Source organism: Typopeltis vanoorti, chromosome 11 (genome assembly GCF_054136105.1).
Source record: "Typopeltis vanoorti isolate ZY-2024b chromosome 11, IOZ_Tvanoo_1.0, whole genome shotgun sequence".
Lineage (NCBI taxonomy): Eukaryota > Metazoa > Arthropoda > Arachnida > Uropygi > Thelyphonidae > Typopeltis > Typopeltis vanoorti.
In genome coordinates, this window is record NC_143559.1 from 48,543,089 (window position 1) to 48,565,797 (window position 22,709).

Here is a 22,709-nt window from a genome sequence, read left to right on the forward strand (position 1 = left end):
GCACTGATATTTTTTTTCTAGATCCAGTCCAATCCACTCCTTTCTCGTTACAATCTCAAACCTTCCCAATCCTATCAAATATGACATCATTTAGGGATATTTTGCATCCACACCGTTAAGTAAACTGATTGACACATTTAAATAGAACGAAGAAAGGGGGAATAATTGATTTTTCTTTTTTAAAAAAAGCGTCTAATTCAGATCTAAGTTCAAGCTTCACATCCTCCTATGTTTATCCATGCGATTATTCAATTGAGTTTGATCTCATTGCATATCAGCAGCTTCGTATTCCCATTATAGTTCCAGATTTAATTCAATGTTTTAAAGACAAATATTGTATAAAAACAACAATTAAAAAAGACTTCGGTGGCACGTGGTAATACGTCAGCATGTTTCAACTATTAGTTGACTTATTGTCTCTCGGGCCAAATATCATTGTAGGCTCAGATAACCAGGGAGAAAATGACATCTTGCCAAAGAACTTTATCTCTCTACTACTATTTTTTTAAGGGTGACTTCTTTTTCCCCCTTTGTTAGAAGTATCTCTGAGAGGTTGGTAATGAGGCATACCATTAGCAGAGGGCATTGTTGGAAAAATCCTTACGTTCATGTCAGAAGACAGTTTTTTTTTTTTTTTTTTTTTTCTGTTATAAGGTAGAAATTCCTACTCATTGACAAAGATGATCCTTCAAGGATTGTTGTGGGATGACGATGCATTGCCTTCGCCAACGAGAAAACACAAGGAACGAAAGACAGTACCATTTGGCAATGTCAGCAATGCAGGGGGGGGGGGGTTAAAAAGAAAATCTAAGATGTCACGTTTTTGTCTTTGTACTAGGATCACTGTTAAATGGAATGTCGTCGGCAAGCAAAGACAGTAACCCCCCCCCCCCCCCCAAAAAAAAAAAACGAGTCTTTGACTACCGGAAAAATAAAAAAATGCACTTTTTTTATCCGTCCGAAGTTGGTCTAATGATAAAGGTGGGTTTTCTTTTCTTTCTTTCTTTTTTTATCGCCGAACTCTCTAGTGTGAATGTGTCTTCTGAGATACATCGGAAGTCGTACGAGAAAAAAAAAAAAAAAAAAAAAAAAAAAAACTAGACATGACTTCTATCGGGCCGCGACTTCCTTTTTTTTTTTTTTTTATGTATATATATTAACATCGTATCCAAAACGGTTGTCGGCATCAATTAAAGTAGAATAACTTAATATATCCCTTACTGCCATCCCCCTTATCTTCATTATCTGAAATACACCAAACATTCATCGAAAAGTGATTTTTATATATATATATAAGGAAAAAAAAAATCTTATCTAAATGCAAATATAATACTTTAATTGTAAAGAGCTTTTCTTGGGGAAGAAGTCTTTGAATAAAAATTTCGAAGTTTCTTTGAATAATTGTAAAAAGCTAAATCAGGAAATGCATCACGTCTTTAACATCAGAAAAATAAGAAAGAAATGCATAAATTAAGGTTTTTGATCGTTTTTGGTGCATGTAATAAATTGTGTCAACATATTAAAATGCCTCAACACGATTAGGCCTAATAGGTTCATTCACTACAGTAATAATGTAAAAAAATCAATAGAAAATACAAAAAAAAAAAAAAAAATAGAAAATGAATAAAAAGAATAGAAAAAATTCTTAGCCCATGGTATTACTGTACCGTAGATTTATAACTTTTCGTGAGTGGAAATTATATTAAAGAAAAAAAAATTAATCAAAGGATGTCCTATCCCCCTTACTTCATATATTATCTTTAAACGTATAAAATTTTTTTTATTACATTTTGCCCAATTTCCGGGTCATCATTGTAATAAATATATAAAATATACTTGTTTTTGTGCACATCATCAGTACTGATTTTTTTTTTAAACTATGCAGTCTATTGGCACGAAGTTAGAAGACAGTGAGGCTTTTACATCTTCTGTTATGACACCATTTACGACCACATCATAGAGATAGTGCCTTATCAAGAATTGTACGCTGTCATTTTTTTTTTTTTTTTTTTTTTTTTTTTTTACGGTCATGACGCATTAAAGTCACATTTACTGCATAAAATAAAGCGAATTCGATAGATGGTGCAGAAAACTGTAAAATTGTTATCTATAAAAAATATCGTAATGAAATTCTACGTAGAAAGAACAAGGGGAGATAGAAAAGATGTTTCATCTCCAACATGACGATAAAAATAGGCGCAAATTGCGAGCGAAAATGGACAATAAAGTAGGCTTCATTAGCGATATGTCAGTGGTAATCTCACCACTAAAAATGAGATACGGACGCAAGGTAGAATAATTAATCACCGTTTTTCCTTTTAATGGTGGTTGATGTTCTGCTACAGTCAAATACTGTACATTACACACTATGTCGATTTCATAGTTGCCAATGCTTCATTTTTTGTCACACTGGTGGCGCTGCAGTCGATCATTCTTGATTGTTGGAACGTATGGAATTTACAAGTAACTTTGATGACGTATTACAACAATAGCGGAGTTTTATTTTAGATGCATGACATGCATGCGTGTTTGGAAATTTACTATTGAAGAGTAGATTTATAGATTTTTACAATTTCGTTTCTGTATTTTGAATTGGTATGTGGTGTGGTGATTTATAAAACCAACAACTATGCTTTTTTTTTTTTTTTTTCTCGAACACGTCGGTACAGTAACAGTAAAGACGTTCAGGTGGGAACTAATATTGTTCTTTTCTTCCACGGAGATGGAAAGACGGTTTCTCCAGAAGAAAAGCACAAACAGAATAGAAAGAGGGGGGAAATGTAGAAAGATTTCTGTGCCAGCCACAACCATTTTTCCTCTTTGACTCTCTCTTTTGAAGTTCCTGTTCAAACACGCACTATCTTCTCTACTACTTAGAACAGACGTGGATCTTAAGCAGCCGTGAGACCATTAACTTGACACTGGCTCCGCCTGGTGACAAATGGTTTTCTCATCTGCGCTGACAGAAACGACAGTACTTTATTTGTTCCGGAGCAGGTTTAGACAAATGGTAGACTGCATCCAACTTCTTGGTTTAGAATGGGGAGGGGAGTCAATGGGGGAAATACGAAGTTTGCGATTTTTTTTAAAGACTATATGGAAACATTCACATTAAAAAGTTGGTAAATTTTCATTTTATATATAACTGTTACACGAGGGACCAAATAATTCAGGAGAAACATTTAATAGGGCATTCTGTCTATCATTTAATACTTTCTTTCTAAATTAAATAGCTAACATTTTAATACTTCTAACACACACACACACACACACACACACACACACACACACACACACACACACACACACACTAAACATTCTATAAGGCTAAAAAATGATTTTTTGTTGTTTTTTAGTGCAATTCCATCCTACATAATTAGTACCGTAACTAGGGCGAGAGGAGAAGGGCAATCGCCTCGAGGTCATAAGGTCACGGGTGTAAATATTTACAGAAAAACAAAGTTTGATTTAATTGGCATTGGCAGAAAATACTACAGCAATGAAGCTGGTGTATAATTACGGTAAAAAAGACAAAACCTTCCACACGCCTGAGACTAGATAACTCAGCCTTATTAATATTTCTTAATACATTGTTTTTTTTTTTAAGAAAGCTATTCCTGTATAATAATTATGAAGTAATGGGCGTACTTCAGTTAGAGGGGTACGCCTGATTAGCGCCTAGTTACGGGTCCAAGAATACTAACATATGACACTATACACAAACAAACACTAACGTTTTGTAGACCTTATAGGACAGCAATAATGTTCAACTTGGGTTTCCAGCCTTTCGTGGCGAGATTCGCATGAAAAAAAAAAAAAAAAAAGATAATAATAATAAAGTAAGTATACGGTGGTTGAGGGCTCTCTATCCTCGAAAACTCAGATTTCCCAAAGCAGACAAATTAAAAATACTGTTAAGGCCAGATGTATGCACACTAATTATGGAGCGAACATCTTCTTAACGAATCTTTTTCTCCCCCCCCCCTTTTTTTTTTTATAGATGACGATATGAGAAATATAAACCTTTTAAAAACATGAAGAGATGTATTAGGAGGGTGTCGGAATTATTAAACAGCGAGAATTCTCGAGACTATTTCCTTGATGCAACCATATAGCTGCCCTTTGTAATGTTTGCTCTGCTGATAAATGAAAACTAGCTACGTTTCTTGAATAACGTGCATTATTAGCAATCACCTTGGAGATTTTTTTTTCTTTTGAAGTACTGGTACTGTAACGGGTACTATTCCATTTTCTCTTTGCTTAAGTTACTGTTTCCAATCTACTTTCTTCAGAGAAAACGAAATGGAATAGAATTTTTAATGATTTCTTTCTGTTCTCATTTTTTTCAATGCACTCTACACTAACTAGACGACCCAACAAAATATACTCTTTTTCCTTGGTTTCACAACTGTCACCATGGAAACGATAATGGCTAGTAATCTACCTGAATGGGACATGCGTACTAACACGCATCTATTTCTTCTGAACAAAAACTTTATGTACATTTCTCTAGTAGCCGAGTATTTATGTTTTTTTTTGCTTTATTTTATTGCTGTTTTTTTTTTCAGCAATCTAGTTTGCATGAAATTGAGGAAATATACATGCTTATGACAGAATATTAAAGTATTTTGTATCTTAATTTTTTCTTTCTTTTCTTATACGAATATTTTATGAACCACACACAAAAAAAATCCTGATATGAATCTAAAGTCGAAAGAAATGATTTTCGATCTATATTTCTTTCCATTTTTATCTCAAGTTCAAAGTTCTTGACGATTTCGGAAAGACATCTCATTGTTGGTAAGAAAAAGTTTTTCATTCCTAGCAAAAGATGCGCGCTAGCTCGCCAATCAAACACTGATCATGTGTGGGCGGTTACGCTGTCTGCTCTGTACCCTTCACTTCTCTTACCACGTGCGTTACTCAAGGATAACACAACGTCACGCATCGGACACGGTGTCTCATCAGTTCATCTCACGTTCCATTAAAAAGGGTACCGACAAGATTGGAGTGGGGGGGAAAGAGAAGAAGAAGCAAACTTTCTTCCCCCACCTCAAGTCCTTTTTCTTTTGGCAATCTTTAACCTTCGCTTTCTTATAGAACTTCCTCTATTCTTTTCCCCATCTGCCTCCCCATACCCGTTTTCTTCAAGAGATTGTAGCGTAGCGTTTCTGTGCCATTTTTATCCCAGCACCTGGAGCATAACGTCTACAAACAGGGGGTTGGGAAGCAATGATACAGAAAGGTGTAAAATAGCGATGACAAAACGCAATTTTGTGAAAGAAAAAAATAAAAGAAAGCTTCTTTAATGCACAGGATCTGTGGAGTTATCTGTGTCTTAAGGGATCGAGTAAAAAAAAAAGGATGGGAACAAAAGGGATCAACTAAGATACAAGTGAAAGTGATGATGTGAATGCAAACCACATTATGGAGAATACTAAGGTAGGTTTAGCAGGCAGGTATGTTCGTGATGTTTTATAATGCAATTCGAAATACAAAGTTTAAAGTTGTAGAAATATTTCGAAACACAAATGCTAAAATACCTACTATATATATATATATATATATATATATATATCAAGCAATTTCATAAGATAGGTTTTTTAATCCTTTCTCCCAAGTAAACAAACAGACAATTAAGTCAAGTTTGCGCCTGCACGTAGTGCAAGTCTGAAGCAACTCGTGGTAAAGGTAGAGCAAGCTCTGATCACTTTTCTTAGAAGTTCCCCCTAATGCAAAGCACATTTCCTTGCGGAAATGTATGATGCTATGCATTAAGGTAATTGTCATTACCCATACCGATTTCGACGTTTATTGAGATCTCGTCAGTGGGAGCCAGACCAAAAAAATGCCAAGGGTGAAGTAATACAGAGCTTATAGCTATTTTACCCAAACAAGCTGCCATAAGGTGCTTTGACCTCATTAAATTAAATATATAAAATATAAATAAAAATCCCAGGATGAGAGTAATATGTAGAAAGTTTTTTTACAGCGTAAGCGAAGACAATTAAGTCACTTTTATCAAGTGCGGTTGCACTGACGCAAACTTGATAAAAAATTTTAGTAATACGGAGCATTATCAACTTTACCTATAGAAGTTGTAACAAGGTGTTTTTATTTTTAATAAAAATTTCTGGAGGAGATAGAGATATAATTAATTTTTTAACTTGGAGATATTATATATTATAATAACCAAGTAATTTTATAAATTTAGTTATTTTATCTCCTAATCCCAAGTATGCAAACAATTAAGTTTGCGCCTGAAACAAAGTTCAAGTCTAAAGATGGTACAACACCAGGGCAATTGTAAAAGTGGGTAAAGCTCTGATCACTATTCTTAGCATTTTCCCATAATGTAAAGCACATCTCACTAGAAGATGTATACTGCAATGCATTATGGGTGGGGTCACAAATATATATATATATATATATATATATATATATATATATATTTTTTTTTTTTTTTTTTGTGAGGGGTAACATCTATTTAGACACCGCATAATTACAATGCACGTGTATATTGAGCAGATTGCTGCAATATTAATGAATAGATTAATTTTAAAATACCTATAGAATAACCACTTATTTGTATTTTGCAGGGCGGCTCAAAGGCTCAATTTATCATCTAAGAAAAGGAGAAGAACTCATTTACCTTCTGATTCGGATATGTCTGTTATGCGTAGTAATTTTGGCGAAATTATTAGGGTTTCACCTCCTGCTGCACCCCCAGGATTGTTGAGGGCTGTGGGACGCAAAGAAAGTGCTGGAATTGGAAAGGTAAAAAAAAAAAAAATATTTTGTTGAGAAATATCCGCGACCTAAAGTGTATTTATAATTAAAGATTTTGTTAAAATTAATTACTTTAATTATATATATATTTTTAAAAAATCTTAAATATTTGCTGCATACAGCACTAAATAGTTTATCATTTCAGATTTATTTGGATTGCATGCGTCTTTTAAATTGTATACCTTTTAATTATTTTGTTTATTCGATTAAATGAATGAATTAGAGCTGCGTAAAAAGTTTTCAAAAGTAGTTTTCGTTTTACTAAGAAAACGTATTCAAGTAAAAAAATAATAATAATAAGCATTTGTTTAGCTGTCAGTTATGAAACAACAATTAAAACATTGATTCTTTTGGTTTTTCACTTTTAGCGCTTTTAATCTGGCGCAAATAAAAAAAAAACGTTTAATTTGGCGCTAAAAAAACTAAACAATGCTACTAGTCAATTTCATTGCCAAATTATAACGCATGCCTACCTCGTGTTCCTTTCACGCCACGTTGGCATTAACCTGCAACAATTACTCTCGTGTGCGCGCGACCTAGTTGGATGAAATGTAACATTAAAGGCCAGAAATTGCTGTACTAGTAGGATTTTCTGTTACGTAACATTTTGCTAGCGTCACAATCTGGTTTGCTCTTAAGAGAATTACATAATAGCTACGAAATGTGTAAAGCCGATAATGGGTTCGTTTACAAGGAAATTTCTAAAGGCCCTTACTATTACATTCTACGGGGATGCCGTTTAAAACGTGTGGAAATGTGCAAACCGAACAATCCGCGAATTTTCTGAGAAAGCAAGTTAATCTCCGAGGAGAACCTAGTTACGTAAACACTCGACGTTCGTTGAACGCTAGGAACGCTACTGCTAAAAGGATAACGGCCAATGTACCCATGCTTCATTGTGGTGAGGTTTAACAAGATTATCAGCTACTTACACTGTTTCTTTTCTACGGCACGTAAAAGGTACTCCGTGGCGAGCACTAGATTCACCGGCTCTTGTTTAAGAACTGCGGCTTGGAAGAAAAAGAAGAAAAAAAAAATGTTTTGGAAAGACAAATATTCGTGGATGGGAACTAAATTTGTGTTATTTGAGTAGTCATTCAAGTTTTCCTAAAATAGAAGCCGGTACTGTGTTTATAAGTAGCTGTAGTTGTGTTCTAAACAGCCTATTCACTATTCAGTAAATATATTTGGTTTTTTTACTACATATCTGCAATTATTCCGATTTATTTAATTAAATTAATTTTAATTGTGAAATATAAATTATTAAGTTACTATTATCATCCTCATCATAACACTCGTTACAGGTATAGACCGTATTGGTCTGTTCCGGTCTCATTATCCCTCTAAATTCCTTTTTTGAGGTCTATCCTGCCTTTTCTTTTCAATTGGCTTATATTTTAGTATTTGTTTAGGATAAGAATTCTTGGATTACTTTGCAGATCTTTGGACGGATAATACTAGCATCAAAAATAATTACAAATCTTACAAAATACTTTATAATAATTAAAGAATTAAAGGGCAACCTAAATAAAATAAAAAAATGGCAAATTAGCAGGAGAAGATGGGATAAACTCCGAACTGTATACATTTGCTGGAAAAAATGTCATCAAAGATTATTAAAATTTTTAAATAAAATGTATACAAATTGACAAATACCAATTGAATGGAATACGAGTATAGTAATACCTATAATTAAAAAAGGGGATAAAACAAAACTAAATAAATAAATAAAAAATAATTAGTTTATTGAATACATGCTAAAAATATATTAGCAGAATACTTAATGAAAATCTGAAAATATACAGTGAAAAAATATTATTAGAATGTCAAAATGGATTTAGAAAAGGACCTCTACTGTTTAAAACTACATATAGAAAAAAGAAGGGAATTTAATTTGGAAACTCATCTTTTGTTTATAGATTACAAAAAAGCATTTGACAAAGTAAAAAGATATATACTGTTTGATATATTAAAAAGAATAAATATACGTAATATTTTACTACATTCAATATTGAATATATACAAAGATAATGAAATTAAAATAAGTTGGTATATTAGCAATAAATTCGTTATTAATTTGTTTAGCGCGTAATCTTGAACAGTTTGTATTAGTTAAGAGAAGGGTTGTGTGAACAAAACTACTACGGAGTCATTATTCAACACTGAAAAAAAAAAAAAATCTCAGTTAACAAACCATTTGACCTTTTATTAATACGATAACAGCATCCGCACAACCACTGAATTCGAGAAAAATTGTAAAAAAAAAAAAAAAAAAAAAAAAAAAAAAATCATACCAATACTTATCGGCTGTTATTTGCATGCAAAAATTTATCCAGTTATTTATCATTCAAACAAGAAGGATCAACGTTATCCCTAAATCTCATCACAAATTTCATGGCATCATATGATCCCAACATACAGCCGTTAACACTTTAGAAAATTGCTTGTATTTGATCAATACCTAATGAGTGAACTATTATTAGGAAGCCAAAATAGATTTATGTAAATCCTAACGAACGTGGAATTTTGTTTTATGTTTCTGATTTTTATTTTAGCTTAACTTTGTACCCAAATTCATAACCAGTCTGTCATTTTCATCAATAACCAACAAAGACGTAGCTTGCATTACCTTGCTCCGTTACCATAGTAACTACATGGTTGAATGCATTTGTTTCGAAGGGAGCAAAGGTTTTCCTACGTTACGTACTGATTGGGAGTTGGAGAGGGGGGGGGGGACGACGACGAAGAATAAGACACTGATTACCGAGAAGAGTATCCTTTAAGTTTCGGCGTCAAATAATCAAAGAGACTTACACGTGCACGCCGTCGGACGTTGCTAAGGCAACGGGGGTAGTGATTAATGTCTTTCAAATAGCTACCTTAACCGATACGCATAGTATCGGGGATCAGCTCTCTGTATGTACTTATTTAAGGTGAGGACTCCAAAGTACAGAGGAGTAATTGAAGACAGATATGTCTGTCAGTTGTCACGGACAGGGGTGTCCCCGTCATTCATTGTGACACTGGCGTTCGCGTAAACGCTACATGAAACTCTTGTAGCTGTCGCCCTTAGAAGTAGGTGCTGGTGAAAGTCAAGACTTGATGGGGCTGATATGAAGCATATTTGGATTGCAAGAAGGGAATGTTTTGGCAGCTACCGAGAAAAAGGGAAGATCTTTCCAGTTTTTTTTTTTTTTTTTTTTGTGCTTAGTAAAAGAAAAAAAAATAGGAAAAACAAATTACGTTTTTATTTTTTTGCACGAAATCGAGTAAATAGCATCTCCTTGTATTGGTAAAACTGCATCTGTTTGTTGATCATATCGAGACCAAAATCTATATTATTAGATCTTCCCCTCTGCTCTCAGGTTTCCAAATAAGTATTGTTGTGTCACACCGGGTGATGAAAATCATCCAGCATACCTTTCACAATATTTATGTAGCAGTGAGGGTCTCATTTTCTATGGCATGGATGAAAAAAAACTGCTTCTCCTTTCATCTATCTTCCTATTTGCTTGTACTTTTTTTTTTTTATCTATTTTTCTTCCTCTTAACGCATAAACTTGAACGTGCGTGTGTTCCATCCCCCCCTTTTTTTATTTGATTCACGCACCTATTTTATGAAAACTGCACGTTTGCAAGACGATCTTTGTAACAGAATATCACAAGTGTCCTTTGTTGAATCCTAATTGCACGTCTGGTTGGTTGCCAGAAAACCCTACAATGATGGATTGCACGTCCACCAAAAGAACAAAACAGATAAGAGTTCTCTCTTTCTGTCATCTACAATGAGGCCTCCGCGAACCTATATAATAAAGATTCTTCTCATTCTCCAACACCTGAACAAATTGCTTTGTGAAATAATGAACTCCAAATGTCTCAGCCACTAAAACTCGGTTATCAAGAAACTTCCTACATGGAACACGAGTGTGGAAACACATATTGGTTAGCGCCCTCTACATCACTTTTTTTTTTCTTTATTAACTTTGCAAAGACTGGAGGGAATTTTTTTTTTTGTTGTTGTGTTACATTCATTTGACACAAAACAAAAAGTCAACAGAGCCTACGTTCCCACAATAAATAAAATCATTCTGTAGCCTTAAAAAAGCACTTTTTATAACTGGTAAAGTAGACTGAGCTATAATTGAAGGTTAAGTAATACTTTTGCTTGTGTCCACTAATTAATTTTGGAATTTGAATGCGCTATAAACTAGCATATGGTAATAAACTCCTGCCCACACACGACACTAATGTGCCAAAGGTTTTCAGATCCCTGTGGGATTGTTATATAAGTATCTTACTAACGTGATCTTCAACTTTATAGTGCAGTATTAATAAATCCTAAAGTTCTCGCATTGAAAAAAAAAAAAAAAATAGTACTTTAGAGGCCCAACATCGCCCAAGTATTCTTAGCTTACAAAACCATAATTTTAATAGGGAAAGGCAGTTAGTCTTAATCATACATATTTCTAAACTGTTGTATTGGTTGGTTTGCAGAATGAAGGACGAAATCATCTAGTATGAAACAGGCTAATTGACCTTCACCCGAAATAGCCCTTAGAAAGGTTCTTTGCGTATAAACGGGATTTGAACCCGAATCTTTTCACCCAAAGGATATTGCAAACTGAGCTACGGAGGCTCGCATCCTTCATTGAGATTTTTAATAAAATTTAGGTAAAATTTTAGTGAAAAACGGAGAAAAATTAAATGGATGACTTTGTATTTTATTTAAACTAATTAAAAAAACGACTTTCTTCTCCATAGAGGTGATTGAAAAAATTCCCTCTCACCACCCCCCCCCCCCCCGAAAAAAAAAAAAAACGTAGACCAGCGAACATGCGACTGAAAGATGATACTAAAGCATCATTGTCTTAGTTGCACCCCCCCCCTTGCTATTCCATTGTGAGCGTAAGAATTATTGGAAGGCTATTTGATTATTTACGATATGCTAGTACATTATGTCTGTTAATTAGAAAAGTAGTCAATATGGATTTCATTGGAAATATCACGGTGGTAAGACGTACTATTATTCCAATGTTAAAGATTAGCCCCCCCCCTCTCTACTAGTTTCCAAAAGTTAGGGCTAAACGACCTCGCCTACTCCCTTCGGAGAATTAAAGGCGTACCGAACTTATTTATTTTAATTACATTTTGTTGCCGCTCGCATGCTTATGGTAGATACGGTACTGCATCTAATTTACTATTATGCGTTCTTACAACTTTTAACGTGTTATTAAACTTGTTAATCCTAACAGTAAAATCACGTTAGCTGTGATTTATTGGAACGAAGCGAGATTTCGGATACCAATGGAGAAAGTTTCATTGAAGTCAGGAATTTCTTATTCTTAAAAGAACTAACTTTGCAGGACTTTTCCATCTCGTCTAAAAGTAACACACACACACACAAAAAAAAAAAACCTAACGAATAGAAAATGTAATAAAAATCAATAGTCCACCATTAATTTATCATCAGAGCTCAAAAGAATTAGGCATAAAAGCAGTGGCAATAAAAGTGACGTCTTTCCATTTAGACTTTAAGGTCCGGTGGTTCACATACTGCATTAGAGAGTGTCGCCAACAAGACCGAGTTCGCTTAAAAAAAAAAAAAAAAAAAAAAAAAAAAAAAAAAAAAAAAAAAAACGCACTCAAACTTAGTTTTTATCTTTCAGCTTTTACTGAAAAGAAAGTAAGAGAAAAAATGAGAGAAAGAGAGATCGCGAAAAAGAAACTAAAAAAAAGGCACCCAATTAGTTAGGGAGAGGAAATGCCTGTTATTGAAATAAAAGGAGAGCTAATTACTTTATAAGCTAGCTAAATGTCTCGAGACCAGAGCATTTTTTTCATTCCCCTTTTTTTTTTTACACCCGTTTTTATTAGTATCTTTTTTATATACATAATATAACCTACGTGAGAAATTCTAGACACCACCTGTACTGAAGGGGAAAACGTTTATAGGAAAATTAAATGATTAAAAGTGGTAGTAATTTACTGGGATGCTCCCATGGGAACTGAAATTTCAAGTTTTTCTTTAATGAAAATGCAGACTATTAAACTGCACCGCAGTTAATAGGCTCAGTGCATTTTCTTTGGTATAAACAGCTTAGTGACCTGCTATTACAGTCTCAACGTGAACGAATTTTTTGTACGTTTTTATTACAATCGTTACCCCTGTATGTTCCTATTAGTACATTTTTTTAATTATTTGAATGTTTTTCATTTCCTTGTGTATGCATATGTATGTATTCTTTTTATGATTTTTCCCCTTTCTCTTCTTTTATGGCACCTTAAACTTGTCCGACCTATCGATATAACAGAATCAAGACCTTAATAAGAACTACTACTCCTTCAGGCTCCACCCTATTTACCGCGCACTACTTTGTTTCATAATGAAAATACTCATTTACACACCAGCGAACTGCAGACTTTAATATATTTTTTTTAATCGAAAGAAGATAGTTTTTAGTTCCCAGAATTCTAATTCAACACGTTTGCGAAGTCAGAGCCATTAGCTTTCAAGAAATAGAAGCAAAGTAAATTATTTCAAATTTTAACATATATAACTAAAATATTCTAAAATATTTTATAAAATACTTATGAAAATATAATAATTATTAAAATTATGAAAAAATTAAGGTTTATTCTTTAAAATTTATAATTAATAATAAATTTGAAGTTAATTTCAACACCTTCATTTTTTTAAAATAAATGTATTATAAGAATATAAAAAAAAATATGGTTATTTTGTTACGTTAAGTGTGGTGAATTAAATATAAGGGGCACTCCTAAACAAAAGCAGGCAAAAAATATATATGTAGCGGTAAAAATAATAGTTTTTAAGAAGAGTAACATGGGAGTTTTCCCAGAAATAATACCTATATTTAAATCCGAGATTTTTTTTTGAAGATGAACCATTTTTGATCTATACGTATAAGGGAACTTTTTTTTTTCTGCCCAAGATCAAGGTGATGCTCAGGATATGTCCAGCAAATGATGGAGGAGGTGGAAACAACAGCTTAACTTTCATGAACGTGGACTCTCGGAAAAAGCAAGTGACCTTGTATGATCCTTCGGCTTGCGGACAAGCAACCCCAGCTGATAGGAGAGCCGGAGTGTCAGCTCCTAAGATGTTTGCCTTTGATGCTGTTTTCTCCCAAGATGATTCACAGGTATGTTTTTTTTTTTTTTTTTTTGAAATGTTTATCAAAGGGTGATACAATTATTATGATTTTGTTGAAATTAATTGTATCATAAATTTAGTCATTTAAATACTTAGAAAGTACCGAAAACTGGAGACTTATTACTAAAAATGTTTAAGATGTATTAACTTCTTAATCTCGCTAACGTAGATTTGATAATTTAATGTAAGCTACATTTTTATTGTACAAAAAGAAAAACATAATTACGTTTCCTCACAGACCGAAGTCTGTTCCAGCTCTCTCTCTGACGTCATTCAGTCTGTGGTTAATGGAACTGATGGATGCCTTTTCGTGTATGGCCATTCCAAACTAGGTAAGGAAGTTTTTTTATATACTAATTAAGAATAAATCAAATATATTTTAGTTATCTCATTTTTATTTTATTTAATCAATATTATTTCATAGTTTTTAATATTTCTTAATTAATGTTGGCAGTATAACAACTTTGTTTCAAAATTTATTTTCCAACACCGTTTTATGAAATAAATAAATAAATTTGAAATTTCGATGGAAAGTTATTTATTCCAGTTTGTTCATTTCCCACGTTTTGAATGCCGTTCTATGGCAGGACTGTTTCTTCACATGCATAATGCACGACTTAGTGAGATACACTGATGTGCTTAAAGGGGAAAAAAAATAAAGACGTAAAAAAATCGTTTCTTTCGTCAAGAGGAAGGTGTTGTTTTCTTTATTCTGCTGGTCATGTTTCCAAATCTTTTGAACTTTTCCCTGCCCGAAGTAAACGAAATTCTATTTTAATCTTGAATAAATTTTCAAAAGTTACCTCGACCCATTTTGTAAGTTTGATTTTTTTTTTTTTTTTTTTGGTCCTCTTTCTCTTACGTTTCTGCTGTCACGTTAAAGTTGTTTTCGAAACGGAAGACCCTCCTTGTTCATGAAAATTTAAAATTTAATTAAAAAACTGTTCTTTGCGCGATGAAAGAGAAAATAAATTTTGTATCCAAGTTTTTCTCCCAAACTTTTATCACAAACTATTTTACATTCAAGCTGTAGAATATACATTGTTGCGTTTACGCAGCTGCAACCAGCTTTTTCACTAGCGCCATCTCCTTGAACACGTGTGCGTTCACTTACCAAACGAGTTATGAAGCCACTATTATATTAGAGATTTTAATGTAATTCAGAATATTAAATAAAATAAAAAAATGTGATCAGTCTAACCCAGAAATCTCATTATATGGAAATGAATAACCAGCTTAAATGAATCCTCCCAAAGTCCTCAATACCAGTGAGTATTCCGTATTTTTTATGTTTTAAATTTTTAATTAAAATCCCATAGCGAGAATGGATTTTACTTGAACTGTCTTAACTTGTATTATAAGAAGTCATTAGAATCTCCAACAAAATTGGATTTACTCCCCCCCCGTTTTTTTTTTTTTTTTTTTTTTTTTTTTAAGAAAACGTATTATCAGGAAAACTTTATGCATAAAATAAATCTCTTGCCTCTTTAAGAGATGTATAACCCAACTTCTTGTCCCCCCCCAAAAAAATCTTCCTAAAAGTTACATAAAAGACTATATTAAAAAATCTCAACATTCCCACATACTTCTGAAGGGGGGGGGGTACACAGGCTACTATGATAGTATCGTAATTAAATTCTCTATTATAATTTCAATTTTATTCAAAATTAATTTGGTCATATCTTATATTTTAGCCTTCTATCGCACTTATAACAACATCACTCCATTTGAATCCTAATATTTCTCTTATCCTCCTGAAATGGAATATTTTTGCTAACCTTTTCCATTTTGGTTAAGTGTCTGGTTGGTCGAGCGGTTAGCATATCCACTATCCCATCAACTGGTCCGGTATTCGAATCCCACCATGGGTATAGATGTTTGTAATTCTCTTTACAAATAATTTTCATTGCCCGGTGTTAGGCCACAGTGCTACTATTATTGGAGGTCTGTAATAACTTGAAAAAGTTCCGTGATTGATCTCTACAGCAAATTTTTTACTATGTAAAAAAAAAAAAATCCTCAGCCTACTAATGTACTATTTTAGAATCTTTCGTGGATCGTCGCATAAAATGTGGCCAAGTCATCTTATACTAGCTCTGCTCAGACATTCTTAGTGCTAATGATGTCAAGTTCCTTTTTAATACGGTATGGCGCAAAAATAAATAAATAAATACTGAACTTCGACACCCCCCTTCAGTACACGCGCTATGAGATATTCCGTTCGACCGCATGCACAATAATAGAAAAGCACGTGTAGAGTCTAAGCCATTATATTGAAGAAAGGAAGTTTATTGTTGAGCATTATTTTCGTGCATACTGAGTTGGTAGAGCATCACTTGACGCCTTCGTTTGGGGTATTCCACCATGACCCACCTTCAAACCTTGATGAACTAAGGGATAAAATTACACGATATGTCCAGCAGATGTCCCAACGGTTGTTCTCCAAAATGACAGAGAACCTTCGCATGAGCTACGAAATCTGTCTTGAAAGACAAGGTGTCCATGTGGCGCACGTAATCTACCGTCGTTAATGCTTTATTTGACCAAGATTCCACCGATAGTTGTGGATGTACATATCATGTGTAAACATATATTTCTTTGTTAATAAACCCATTTATTCCATAACATATATCGTTGTAGTTATTCAGTACTGTACTGTTTTTTTTTTTTTGTGTCATACTGTATATTTATTTTAATAAGATTTCGTCATTTCACAGAACTCTCATACCCGCCTCCAAGTTTTAGGTTAACTGTTTTCATTTTTAACCCTAAATTCTAAGGTTTTTATTTGAGACAGCTGACCATATATATTGAAACAGATTATCGTAATACAGTCATGCTATTATTCGGCTTATTTTTAATAATAAAAAAAAAAAAACTAGCAATTATTATCATTCCTTCAGCATCTCAAAATACGAAATACGACAAAATTACAGGAGGTATGAAGAATTTTTTTTTTTTTTTGTTACGTAAATAAATCCGTATTATCATTTACAAGGCCAAAAATGTTACACTAACGATTTCAAGTTGAAAATATGGTTTTACCTTTCATTTTAGTAGCTCTGACGGTATACTAGTATTCCCAAACTGAGCTTCGTCAGCCTAAGAATACTCTAAATATTGGAAATGCTGTATATAAATATTTGGTGTTCTTGCCAGAAAAGATGGGCTGCCATCTAAATAGTATAAATGCCGGTCTTGCACCAGAGACGATGGACCATTATTCCTATTTAAAATATGAATTAAATATATTTATCTTGGAACATTCCGTAGCTTATCAATGTTATTTATAGCCAGTCAAGTAAAGACAGTAATATTGCAGCCTGTTGCAAAATAAATGACCTGTGGATGAATGCTTATAGTAGCCTACTATTTCATGCATGTCACTCGCTTTATGAAGAATCGTTTAAGTTGAAAAGAGAGAGTTATAAATTCCATCAAATCGACCAGGACAGCTGAGAGTGATGGATTAAAATGAATGACCAGCTCAAGACCCTCACTGATTTGAGAAAAAAAAGACGTGTGGTTTGAAGGATGTCCTTTGATACGTCTGTTTATTGAGCTATCAGCTATTTTAAACTCGAATCCATCAAAAAAGTTTTCATTTAATTTTTTTCTGACTGCAAAAAAAAAAAAAAAAATTAAGATGACAAACGCGTTATTGTGATCAGTGTGTTCACAAATAACTTTTCTATCTTGTCGCAATTTTGGTCCAACATTATGTATTTACTAATTTAACGAACCAACCTTTGAAACAAAAATAGGTTCCAAAGAGCGCACACTGATTATGAATACACATAGCTGTAGAACTAAGTCGACCTTCATCAATCATTTTGATGAACTTTGAAGTCTGAATAGTGAGATCTTTGAAATTTAATTACCACAAGAATAATCCTTTTACTTCTTGTAAGCGGAATCCTTTTTGAAGTAACAATTACAGTTGACAATTACATACCAGCTCTTTCACTGCTTACTCATCATATTCCGACCATTTTTTATTCACGCATTTGCGAGAATGTTTGGTTACGGTTAAAAAAAAAAAAGAAAAAAAAGCCATATTCAATACTTAATGAGGATATAAAGATCCATCTTTTTCCAGTCAAATAACATAACACAAAAAGTTTAAAAAATTTCTCAGTAAGTTTATGAGAATGTCTTTGGCATAGCAGTTGCCTTAGCCTGCACTACTTAAAAGACAGGAACTCTGCTAAGGCCTTACGGCTGATGGTACGTTGAAGTACAGGAATAACTCTCCAAAAACTCTGAGTGATCTACCAGATCATTCTAAATCTCACTGAGTGAAGCTGATAGAATCACTGCTAAACTCATCACTCTAGACTTGAATTATTCAAGGTCAGGAGATTCAGCTGTGGCTCCACTCAGTGACAGGCAAAAACCAACCGCCAAGCAGTATTCCTCTGCAAAACGAGCTATCTTTCCCCCAAAACTCTGGGTTCAGTAGGTTTTTTTTTCCTTTTTGGCTAGATGGGTGAAGCAAGAATGCTTTTCATCTTCCCCGTTATCCGTAGAAGAAAATGTATGGATGGGGTAATATAGAGCTCTAAGCTCTGGTCATGGAAGGAGGGTAACAGCAATAGCCGAGCCTCGGTTAAAACTTCTTTGGCTACAGCATTGCCATCTGTTACCCTCTCGAAAAAAACTAAATTCGTTGCATCTATGTTCCTTATAAGGATTGGCTTAAAGGGGCGAAGCAAGAATGCTTTTCATCTTCCCCGCTATCTGTAGAGGACAGTGTAGGGATAAGGTGTTATTGAGCTATTAAAGCTCTGATCATGGCAGTAGGGTAACAGCAATAGCCGAACCTCAGTACTTCACTAGCTACAGCATTGCCATCCATTACCCTCCAAAGGTACCCATTTTAGTCATCTCGTACGACATGCATGAGCTACATTGGGGCTATTCTTATCGCGGCCACCACACGGTGCATCTATGTTATCAACTCAACTTTACTGACATAAGGGGTGAAGCAAAAGCTTTTCATATTCCCCGCTATCTTAAGAGAAACTGTGAGTAGAGAACGTTTATGAGCTAATTGCTCGCCCTGAGTGGTGTTGTGTCCCATTTTTCGATCTTTATTCTATCTAACAATTTCCGCTTATCTATATTCTTCTATTATCTACGCTCGAGATATCACCAAACATTTTTCTAATATCTAAGTTATTTCTCCCCTTAGTACCCCTAATATTTGTATTTATACTGCGCCTTTTGGGATATTTAGTTTGAGATATTATATACAAAAACAAGGAGAAAGAACTCAAATATGTCTGAAAGTGTAACTATGTTGCAGTCGTGACACTTTATCTCGTTTCTTAACATTAATTTCCCGCGTGATTAGGTTCGTATTTTTCAAGTGGTGCATTGGACAGCAATTTCAGACAACTCTTGTATCATTGAACAAAGGTTTATTAAATTCCTTAACATGGTACAATTCAAATTTTATGATTACTCAATTTAATTCTAAACTAAATACTTACAAACTAACATTAGCTTATTAGAAGTAATTAGGCTATGATCCTATAATGAGTATTACGATCATGCCGGCATAACAATTCAACACATAAATTCACTTGACATGGACAAATAAGATTAATTCACACTATTTAACTATTCAAACTTAAGTAGATTAACTAAACCCTTTTCTGCACTAACACACCACAATGACATTTTAACTTTCCAATACATTACAATAGACATGCAAAATTTTTAGGACACTTAATTATTCACATAACATTAACACTAGTCAGCTTACTTTTAATATATTCTGTCAGATACTAAAGTCCTAGTATAAATTTTCCTTGGTCACTTCAACAGTTCCGTATTAAATAATGATACTTATCACAGACAAATTTTAGTTAACATTAGATATAATTTACAGTACCTTTCTTTCTTGGGTTTTTCATATGGGCCTTTACCTTCTTCTGATTGAACTAGCTTGGTGTAACTTCTCAGATAATCTGCTACTCCTACGTTCCCTTTTGAGTTGAATTATGCTTAGACACACTCTGAATCATCTATATATCGGCTGTGCAACTCGCGACGTGGACATCTATTTCTTTACAGCTCTCCGTTTTTCGTAGTTGTCACTGAAGTTGGAACACAAAGAATATGCTTTCTTTTCCTCGACTATATGGCATTCTTCGCTTCTCACATAGGAAATACGGAACCGAAAATCCGCTCATTTTTGTTTCCGTGTTGTGATGTGGAGATATAACCCCTATCTCGCCACTCAGGAAAACACCGTGAAATCCCTACGAAAGAGCTCGCGAAGGACTCTCCTGGAACGGAATCAAAACCAAAACCAAAAAAGCCTCGTTGGGGGGGGGAGGGTTGAACCCTTTTATACCTGTTCTCCTAACGGCACTTTTTCTAACTTCTTTTCTCCTCCCCCTACTTGTTTTTACTTCACCGACCAATTAGGGTGGCGTTTTTCTGCCAAACGTCCTTTGATCGACGAGCTCGTAACGATGTCTCAATCCGGGAATTGACCCTAAGCGATTTTCTGTTGTTTTTCTTGTGCTAGCCTCTAACTTAATCCCTTCCAAAATTTTTCTATGAATTTACTAAATAACTTAATCTCTAGCCTCTCACATACCATCTTTTATGACTAATCCTTTTCTGTCTTATTTATTTAACTTTTCTTATTTAGATCATATCACAATATTAATATATTCTTTCTTTTGTTAGTTAGTTTAACAAAACTTTTATATTTTATATATTTTATTGGATGCAAGAATCTTCCTTTTTCTTTTAATTAGTTCAACTATTATCTTTTATGCAGGGATTTTAATTTATTTTATTTATTCTTCACGTTACACCATGATAGCTGAGAATTCTATATTCTTAAGATATCAGGTGTAACAGTGGGCTAGGAGATTAGTCCTCAGTGTTGAAGTTTAGGATGGCTTTAGGTCTTTTATGTTTGAAATAATCCATTACGTCATAATCTGCAGCCAGTTGGATCAGTTGAAGTACATAAATGTCTCAGAATGATCCTGGCCGCCCCGTGGTTCATCCGAACTGTCCAGCTACACTGGGAGACAAATGTCCCCTATATTTACGCTTTCATGCAGACTATAGCAATCAAATTCTTTTCAAAACATTTATTCTGGATACGTTGTAATTAGAGAATATTAGTATTTGCAGCATGACTCCAGGCCGGTGAAGTGTAGATGAGTATTGGACGAACCATCAGTTTGTATATGAGAAGTTTGCTTCTGGTGCTCAGCTTACTGTTTCTGTTAATTAGCGAGTGGGGCTGGGCTATGGTTTTTGATGTGATGTGAAAGTCAGTTTTCTGTCTAATATTACTCCAAGATATTTGATCTCAGTTTTCCACGGGATTTTAGTGTTGAAAAGGAGGATATCTTCTTTAGGAAGCACTGATCTTCTAGAGAATAGGATGGCTACGCTCTTCGGGGGATTCACTTGGAGTCGCCATTTGGTGAAATATTGTTCGATTAGCAGTAGTTTTCTTGCAGTTTCTTGATTGCCTAGGTGCGGCTTTAAAGATCTGGCTAATATCTCTGTATCATCTGCATATAGAGCTTTAATTGAAGATAATGGGTTGTGCAGTATATCATACAAGTATAAGGAGAATAGGATTGGTGCTAGTAAGGATCCTTGTGGAACTCCAGCCAAGATGCATTTTTGTATCGAGACTACCCCACACATCCTGACTTGCCTGCGCCTATCGTAGAGGTATGCCTTTATAAGATGAATGATTCCGATTGGTACACCAGATGATATCAGTTTGTATAGCAAACCATAATGCCAAACCTTGTTAAATGCACTGGCTATGTCAAGGAAAACAGCCCTAGTGCATTGACGCCAGTTAAAACCTGTGATGGTGATGTGTTCCACTAATCTGTTTATTTGTTGCGTGGTGCTTTGCGATTGTCGGAAGCCAAACTGCTCCTCAGGCAGGATATTTAGTCGGAGTACTGAATCTTGGAGTCTGATAAGAATTACCTTCTCGGCAATTTTGCCGAGATTTGAGATGAGGCTGATTGGTCTGTAATTTTGAGGCAATCTGGGATCTTTTCCAGGTTTATGGATTGGTATTATGTCCGCCAGTTTCCAGTAGGAAGGGAAATGTTTGTAGTGAAGGATGGAGTTAATTATATTTGTCAGATGGACAATAGCTCTACGTGGTAGAAGCTTTATTACTTTGTTAGAGATACCATCGTGTCCAGGAGCCTTTTTGTTCTTAAACTTCTTAATAATATCATATATTTCAGCAGGTGACGTGGAATATGTGATAACAGAATTGAGTGAATATCTGACGTTACGGTGGATCTTGTATATATGGTTAAAATAGAGGTGATAGTATGCATGTTTACATTGTTTTTCAAGATGATTTGCTATTGCTTCAGCTTTATCAGCATCAGTGTGGATGAGACCTGAATCTGTTTGGAGGAGGGGGGGGAAAGAGGTTTATTTCTGTTTTTAATCTTTCGGATGAGATTCCATATGGAGTGGCTAGAGATGGAGGTCAGTTTTTCTTCCATTGTTGAGTTCTATGAGCTATATCGAGGGCATCTCTCACTGTAGAGTTGAACCTCTTCAAGATCCGTTTGTCTTGCGGCGCCCTGGTGTTGTGGTATCTTTTTCTTGCCTTATTTTTTTCTCTAATCAGATTTATAATATCTTCTGGCAAGTGGTTGGATTTGTGGGTAGTTGCAGGGGTAGTAACTGCTGCACAGGCTGCTTTAATCTATTCTGTTAG

General features: G+C 34.3%; 1 protein-coding gene across 3 annotated transcripts in view; it reads left to right on the forward strand.

Moving 5' to 3' along the window:
- Positions 1–22,709, forward strand: part of LOC150101559 (uncharacterized) — a 166,048-nt gene that overhangs the window by 119,103 nt on the left and 24,236 nt on the right. For all 3 annotated transcript variants that reach the window (XM_090400083.1, XM_090400084.1, XM_090400085.1), the window contains 3 exons: positions 6,600–6,777; positions 13,743–13,952; positions 14,202–14,295. In XM_090400083.1, the coding sequence (XP_090256209.1) occupies positions 6,600–6,777; positions 13,743–13,952; positions 14,202–14,295 (482 nt within the window). The remainder of the gene's footprint in view (positions 1–6,599; positions 6,778–13,742; positions 13,953–14,201; positions 14,296–22,709) is intronic.